The sequence below is a fragment of the Myotis yumanensis genome, unplaced genomic scaffold (genome assembly GCF_028538775.1).
Source record: "Myotis yumanensis isolate MYYU_CA2020_CCGP unplaced genomic scaffold, mMyoYum1.0.hap1 SCAF_6, whole genome shotgun sequence".
Lineage (NCBI taxonomy): Eukaryota > Metazoa > Chordata > Mammalia > Chiroptera > Vespertilionidae > Myotis > Myotis yumanensis.
The window spans coordinates 56,835,080-56,842,934 of record NW_027223757.1 but is presented as its reverse complement, the minus strand read 5'-3'; the positions used below and the strand labels follow the sequence as shown (position 1 = coordinate 56,842,934).

The window sequence follows — 7,855 nt, the reverse complement described above, 5'->3', positions numbered from 1 at the left end:
TTTCAGTAGGGCAGTTAAAAATGTGGTATAACAATCCACAGTAAGGAATATTTTGCAGTCTTTAATAAAGAAGAAAACATACCTATATGTATGGACATGAAAGAATATATGGTGTTTTAAAGTCAGAAAAGTCATGGATAATTCTCTGATCCCATTCATATAAAAACAGCACAAACAGCAGTTAAAATATATACAGAGAGGAGATGGGGAAGGTGCACACACATGAAACTGCACTCAATGTTCTGCATTGAAGGCTTTTGTTTCTGTGGTTGTTCCACCAGGTGATGAAATCCTTTATTGCCAGATTTAATAAAGGATGCCCAGTTCAATTAAAATTTCATGTAAACAATGAATTAGTTTAGTATAAGTACATCCCAAATATTGCACGGGACATATTTATACTAAAAAAAAATGTATTGTTTAACTGAAATTCAAATTTAATTGAGGATCCTGAAATGTTACTTGCTAAATCTCACAACTGTACTTAAGGAGACCATAAACTATTCATCCCTGTACTATTCTGACTAACACAGTTAGTTACAGAGATATAGCAGGTACACAATAAATGGTGAGAATAACTAAGGAGAGCACAATAATAACAGATAGTTTTGCTAAGTGTGCTACATACACTATCTTGACTCTCATGGAAAGTTTTAGTAGTGTTCTTATTTTACAGATTAAGAAACAGAGGCATACAGAAGTCACACAATGCGTGGTGGAGTTAGAAGTGATCCCGTTCCTGGGTCCTGGTTCAGCAGTCATAGTCAACCGCCAGCCGCAGGGAGGGAGGGGAAGAACAGGGGGAAAAGAGCCAGGATGAATGAAGCTTTGGAGCAGCAGAGTAGGGCTTTGCACACACTCCTCAGCCTTGCCTAGATGTGGAATGTGGGATATACATGAAAGGCAGGCAAATCTGGCCTGGTCCCCACCTCAGCATTCACTGGAAAAAGTTACAGTAGTCCCCCCTTATCTACAGTTTCCCTTCCAAGGTTTCAGTTACTCATGGCAACCCAGGTCGGAAAATACTAAATAGAAAATTCCAGAGACAAATAATTCATAAGTTTTAAATTGTGCGCCTGTTCAGAATGATAAAATCTCACACCATCCTGCCAAGAACCACCCCTTTGTCCAGTGTTTCCATGCTCCCTGCGCTCCCCACCCCTTAGTCATTTAGTAGCCATCTTGGTTTTCAGATCATTGTCAAGATATTGAAGTGCTTGTGTTCAGGCAACTCTTATTTTATTTCAGAATGGCCCTAAAGTGCAACAGTAGCAAGGCTGGCAATTCAGATGTGCCGAAGAGAAACCGTAAAGTGCTTCCTTTAAGTGAAAAGGTGAGTATAGTACAATAAAATATTTTGAGAGAGACCACATTCACATAACTCTTATTACAGTATGTTTTTATAATTGTTCTATTTTATTATTATTATTAATCTCTTATTGTGCCAAATTTATAAGTTAAACTTTATCATGTATAGGAAATAAACAGTATATGAGGGGTTAAGTATTGTCCTCAGTTTCGGCCATTTACCTGCTTGGAATTGTTCCCCAGCAGATAAGGGGGAACTACACTATATTATTTATTTTTGCCTCAATTTTGTGGTCTGTAAAACTGGAGTGAGAGTGCCTCCCTGAATACTGATGTGCAGAGTAAATAATATAATTTCTATACAGTGATCAGCATAGAGTTTGGCAAGTAAAAGACAGTTAATGCTCAGGACTCCCGAGTTTTAATTTGTAGAACAGGTTAACACCACCAGTAGCAACAAGATAATAAAGCTAATTATATCTATATTGCTGAGTTGATTTGAGGATCCGATGAAAATATATATAATCTTTCTAAATTGTAAAGTGCTTCTCATTCTTAACAGAGAAACTGCTCTTTAGATCAGAACCAGAATTAATATCATGCCAGAGCATTACTACAGTTCCTCCCCCCTACCCCCGAAGTAATTAATTTTGTTTTAGAATGTATCATAGAGCAAACAGGACTCTTTTGTTTTGGTGTACATAGATCTATGAATTTTAACCCACGTATTGATTTACATAACCACCACTACAGCTGGCATACAGAACATGACTACAGCTTTTGAGACTCTTTTTTCAAAGTGTTTCATATTCAGGTTGTAAAACACCTTTAAAAATAATAAAAGGGGGTTTAGATAAAGGTGAAGACGATGCAAATGAACAAAACTGACTTTTTGCTCAAATATCTACAACCTCCAAACCCTCTCCTGTCTGGGCCATTTTTGCTATTGGCTCTGCAGACTATCTCTTGTCACAAAAGCAGTCAGGAATGGACTTGAGAGTACAATACGTGCACAAACTTCAGCATTCCTTATCTGACCATTTTATTACCAGACCTTAATTTCCCAACTGTTTTCTCTAATTTCCACTTTTCTCTCCAAAATGAAGAAACCTGAACTGACTAACCAGCACCTTCTCACCCTTTCACGGAAATTATTTGATTGGGACAAAGGGAATACAGTTATTGATAGAGCAAGGACAGAGCTTTCAGGGCCCAAACCCTGAAATATATAACATCCTCCCAGTAAATAGTCATTCAATCCATTCCCTTCTCCAACTCCAATCTCTGTACCCCCTCCCCTGCTGAGCACCCCCAAGGGCAACAGACTTTAGGCCAAGCTTCAGATCTCCCTGGGCGGCCTCCCCCTCACCCCCAACCCTGTGCACTCCCCTAGCTTTAGTGACTGGCACCGACCCACCGCCGCCACATCTGGTGAGAGGGGGCGGGTCCGCTTTCCGGGTGAATCACGGCGTTGCTATTTGCCTTTTGTTTCTAGGATGCTTTGGCTGCCTTTTCTCCCCTCTGCTTTTAATTTTCGAGGAGAAAAACTAATGAATCAAGAATGAATCTCCTCTCCACTATCTTAAAGTTGGCTCTCTCTTTACAAGTCCCATAACCGTTCAAGCGGGATGGGTGGGGACGCATTCATTACACCTAAATCAGAAGTTGGCATCTAAGGTATCACTTTGACGGGAAGATTTCCTGACGCTCCCTTGCAGTTTGCCGGGCGTTTTGCTGCGGCCGCTGTGCATTCTCAGCTCATTTCTTCATGCCGCTACTTCACGCTGCTCCGTCACGCCTGAGCCTACCTCGTTACTGCCCTGGGTACCCGAATCTGGGTGAATTCCACGAGATTCATTAGCGGTTTTGTTCCAGTCCAAGGTAAATACAGTATGCAAAACGAGGAACCACCAAAGGATGCCGAAGAGGGGGGAGAGAGGGATTCCCTCATCCTTTCCCGCATAGTCCTCGTTAATTTCCACCAGGAGGAGGCGCGAAGCCCCGATCCCCCCGGTCCCCTTTCCTAAATCTCCCTGCCAAGGTCTACAGAGGTTGGCCGCGCGGCAGGAAAAGTCCCTGCACCGGCCTGGCCCTCCCCCGCCCCCCGGGTTGGTTTTTCCCAGCGGCGGAGGTTGGGCCAGGGGCTGGGGTGCGAGCGGAGCCGGCACTCGCAGCTCGGAGCCCGAAAGTCGCCGCGACTCTGGTGGGACTCGGAGTTGTCTCCGGAGCCGGCGGGCGCGGAGGTGAGCAGCTGGGAGCCAGCCGTGCGGGCGAGAACCGGAAGGCGGCGCCGCTCCTCCCCAGCTCCAGGCGCGGGAGGAGCGTCGGTCCCGGCTGTCTCCGCCGCTTTGTTCGCGGCCTTTCCCCTCCCCTTCGGAGAAGACTCGAACCCTCTCCGGGCTCCGAGGGGCTGGCGGAGGCGCGGGCTGGGGGGAGGAGGGAGCAGCTGTACCGGGGGCTTAGCCCGGGGAGGGCCTCAGGGACATCAAAAGACTCTCGCAACCTGAAACTTCCCTCTCCTCCTAACCTGGACCCGGAGGAGAAGTCCGCGTGGGGGCGGAGACCCGGAAGGCAGGTCGTCCGCGGAGGCGGGGGGTGAGCGAGAAGTTTGGTCGGGAAGGCGCTGGGGATTAAGCAAGAAGTTGCGCACGAGGGACAAGTCTGGTCGCGAAAGGAGGAGGGCGGGAGGCTGGGAAGATGCGTATATAGCTTGGGCCAGGGCGGGAGGAAGACTTTGCGCTCCGGTCTCGGGATGCGCGCCCCTCTCCTGGGTAAGGATGTGCTTGGGACGGGGAGGAGGGGGCGGGAGGGGGAGGGGAAGGAGAGGCCCTCCAGGGCTTTGGGAGGGAGGTCCTGGGGACGGGGTGGGACGGCTTGGCTGGGATAGACCGGTTCCTGCACTCGGAAAGCGGCGGCGGGTGCCGCTCCTCACGCTTGTCTCCCGCTCGTCCCAGGTCCTGCAGCGGATCCAGCGTGAGGCGCCCACAAAAGAGGCGAGAGGTGCCTGCACGCAGGGGCGGCGGCAGCAAGAGGAGCGCGAGTGGAGCGTCCGGACCCGCCGTGCGTACTTCCTCGTGGCCAGGGGCGGGGGGATCGCCCCGGGAGGGGGACGCCCGTGGCCAGGGGGCGCTAGCCAAGTTCCGGTTGCGGCGTACCCCCTGCGCTCCCACGAGAGCAAAGTTTTCTCCAGAAGCTCCCTGCTGACCCGCGCCCTCGGGGCCCAGCTTTCGAGCCTGCGGAGCGGGCGCCGGCCCAGGCCAGCCCCGGGGAGACCCGTGCCGTGATGCCTGGGGGTTGCGCCCGTGGCCCCGCCGCCGGGGACGCTTGGCTGCGGCTCGCGCGGCTGGCGCTGGTCCTGCTGGGCTGGGTCTCCTCATCTTCGCTCACCTCCTCGGCGACCTCGTCGGCCTCCTCCGCGTCGTTCGTGGCGGCGTCCGCCCAGCCCCCGCTGCCGGGCCAATGCCCCCCGCCGTGCGAGTGCTCGGAAGCGGCGCGCACCGTCAAGTGCGTTAACCGCAACCTGACGGAGGTGCCTGCGGACCTGCCCCCTTACGTGCGCAACCTCTTCCTCACCGGCAACCAGCTGGCCGTGCTCCCCGCCGGCGCGTTCTCCCGCCTCCCGCCGCTGGCCGAGCTGGCCGCGCTCAACCTCAGCGGCAGCCGCCTGGAGGAGGTGCGCGCCGGCGCCTTCGAGCATCTGCCCAGCCTGCGCCAGCTCGACCTCAGCCACAACCCGCTGGCCTCTCTCAGCCCCTTCGCCTTCTCGGGCAGCAACGCCAGCGTCTCGCCCCCCAGCCCCCTGGTGGAACTGATCCTGAACCACATCCTGCCCCCTGATGACGACGAGCGGCACAACCGGAGCTTCGAGGGGATGGTGGCGGCCGCCCTGCGAGCTGGCCAGGCGCTGCGCGGGCTCCGCCGCCTGGAGCTGACCAGCAACTGCTTTGCCTACCTGCCCCACGATGTGCTGGCCCAGCTGCCGAGCCTCAGGCACCTGGACCTGCGCAACAACTCGCTGGTGAGCCTGACTTATGTGTCCTTCCGCAACCTGACACACCTAGAAAGCCTCCACCTGGAAGACAACGCCCTCAAGGCCCTTCACAATGGCACCCTGGCAGAGTTGCAAGGCCTACCCCAAGTCAGGGTCTTCCTGGACAACAATCCCTGGGTCTGCGACTGCCACATGGTGGACATGGTGACCTGGCTCAAGGAGACAGAGATAGTGCAGGGAAAAGCCGGGCTCACCTGTGCGTTCCCGGAAAAAATGAGGAATCGGGTCCTCCTGGAACTTAACAGCTCCGACCTGGACTGTGATCCTATCCTCCCTCCATCCCTGCAGACTTCTTATGTCTTCCTAGGTATTGTTTTAGCCCTGATAGGTGCCATTTTCCTACTGGTTTTGTATTTGAACCGTAAGGGGATAAAAAAGTGGATGCATAACATCAGAGATGCCTGCAGGGATCACATGGAAGGTTATCATTACAGATATGAAATCAATGCGGACCCCAGGTTAACAAACCTCAGTTCTAATTCGGATGTCTGAGAAACATTCGAGGCCAGAACAAGGACAAACTATGCATGAGATGTAGACTTAATTAAGCTTTATCCTGTCCTAGGCTTGCTCCACCTCCACCCTCCACTGTAGATACCACTGGCCTTGACTGAAAGCAGTGAAGGAAGGGGATTTGCTCCTTTGTCATGTAAGGTGTCTAGGTGTGGTCCATTAATGTAAGATGATGATGAACAATTTCATAGTCTTTAACCCTCTTCCTTTTCTTGGAACTCAACATGTATGGAGGGACTTCTCAAGTTTCAGCATGAACATGGACTCCTGGCTGTCTGTTTCTTTTAGTACAAAGTGTAACAAGTGTACCAATACAGATAGCATTCAACAAAAGCTGCCTCAACTTTTTCAGAAAAATATTCTATTCATAAGTATCAGTTTTATTCTCATGTACCTAAATTGTGAAGAAAATGATTGCATTCCATAAACTGCCTGCAGACCTTAGCAAGCTCTTCAAAGTAACTCCATAGTACACAGGAGCACCTGCATCCGAGAGCATGCTTATATTTTACTGTTCTGCATATTCCAAAAAATAACTTGCAACTTCAGATAACTTCTTTGAGAAAGTAAATTACTTTTTTGATTGCAGTTTATATGAAACTATATGCAAGTTGTTTTACAAACTGCATCGAGATCCAACAGGCTAAATTGTTAAAAAAAAAATTCAATAAAGATTCTTAAAAGAATGACAGTTGTGTTCAAGTTTGCTATTTGAAATAAAGGATTAGGGACAGTGTGACTGAGTGGTCTTGGTTCCAGTGATAATTAAGGTATTATAGTTGAGAATGAAACTGGAGCAATATCTTACATAAGTAGACTTTTGGAGATAATTTTGAGATGGTGGATCCTTTCTGGATTTAAATAGAGAATTTGAATATTCATGTGAAAAGACTTATGGTCCCCAAATTAATGCTATTTCAGAAACAATTGTGTGAGAGCATTATAAAGTTGGTGAGAAGGAACAGTTCTGTATAATAAACAGTTCACAGTTTGGGACTTTTTCTAGATTAAGTTTTTAGGGTAGAACAAAATCACTTGATAAACCTCTCCGTATGATATTTGGGTGTTTAGAGTATAAAACAAATACAATGAAAATAAATGTATGAAAATTAAATGTCTTAAAGATAGAATATTCTAAAATCAAAGACATTAAATTTTAAAAATTTTTCTAAGATCATAATGTAAATTATAATTTAGATTTTTCTGAGAATATTTAAAAAATATATTTGGATAATTGTTCTGTATTTTTTAAAATATATTTTTATTGATTTCAGAGAGGAAGGGAGAGGGAAAGAGAAATAGAAACATTAATGATGAGAGAGAATCATAGACTGGCTGCCTCCACACTGGGGATCAAGCCTACAACCCGGACATATGCCCTGACCAAGAATCAAACTGTGACCGGCTGGGCTGGATAATTTTATCAGAGATCCTGCTAAATATGTTTTAAACATTGTTATGATAGGATATGCATTTGAGGAAAAAACGTGAGATAAATGTCTAAATGCACAAACAAGTGTCTCAACTAATAGTCACAGGTTCTTATGTTCAATTCAGTTTTTAAGAATTGGGATATTTTGATTTTAGCTAAGCTCTATGTTGGTATATACATCTTTGCGAAGAATAAAACACATTTAGGTATAAATAAAGCCATCAGTGAATCAATTGATATTCTCAATAATAGACAAGTTTTTTTTCACAGCTATTTTCCAATTAAGCTTAAAAATAAATCCCGTTCATCTCCAAGCTGTTCTATAAAGTGACTTTAATTTAGCCATTATTGTTTAACTTAAAGTGTAATGAACTTGCATCAGCATGTCTTAGGGTCTTCTTTTTTATGTTCTGCAGTGTTTTTATATTTGAAATATTATTTTCATTTCCATATTTTCAAGAGTGAAAAAGGATTAGATAGCACTTTGGGTTCTAGAAATCTTTGCCGACTCCTTTTTTGAGTTAAATTCAGAAGTTTTCAAAATAGGGCAA

General features: G+C 47.2%; 1 protein-coding gene across 4 annotated transcripts; it reads left to right on the top strand.

The window, feature by feature from the left end:
* Positions 1-3,064: 3,064 nt before the first annotated feature.
* On the top strand, positions 3,065-7,516 carry TPBG (trophoblast glycoprotein). 4 transcript variants are annotated; one of them, XM_070419328.1, is made up of 2 exons: positions 3,065-3,189; positions 4,263-7,516. In XM_070419328.1, the coding sequence occupies exon 2, from the start codon at positions 4,592-4,594 to the stop codon at positions 5,849-5,851; it is 1,260 nt and encodes a 419-aa protein (XP_070275429.1). In that variant the 5' UTR covers positions 3,065-3,189; positions 4,263-4,591; the 3' UTR covers positions 5,852-7,516. The 4 variants fall into 4 exon arrangements, with proteins under 4 accessions (XP_070275429.1, XP_070275426.1, XP_070275428.1 ...); XM_070419325.1 differs by lacking the exon at positions 3,065-3,189 and adding an exon at positions 3,463-3,551; XM_070419327.1 differs by lacking the exon at positions 3,065-3,189 and adding an exon at positions 3,790-3,903.
* Positions 7,517-7,855: the final 339 nt, after the last annotated feature.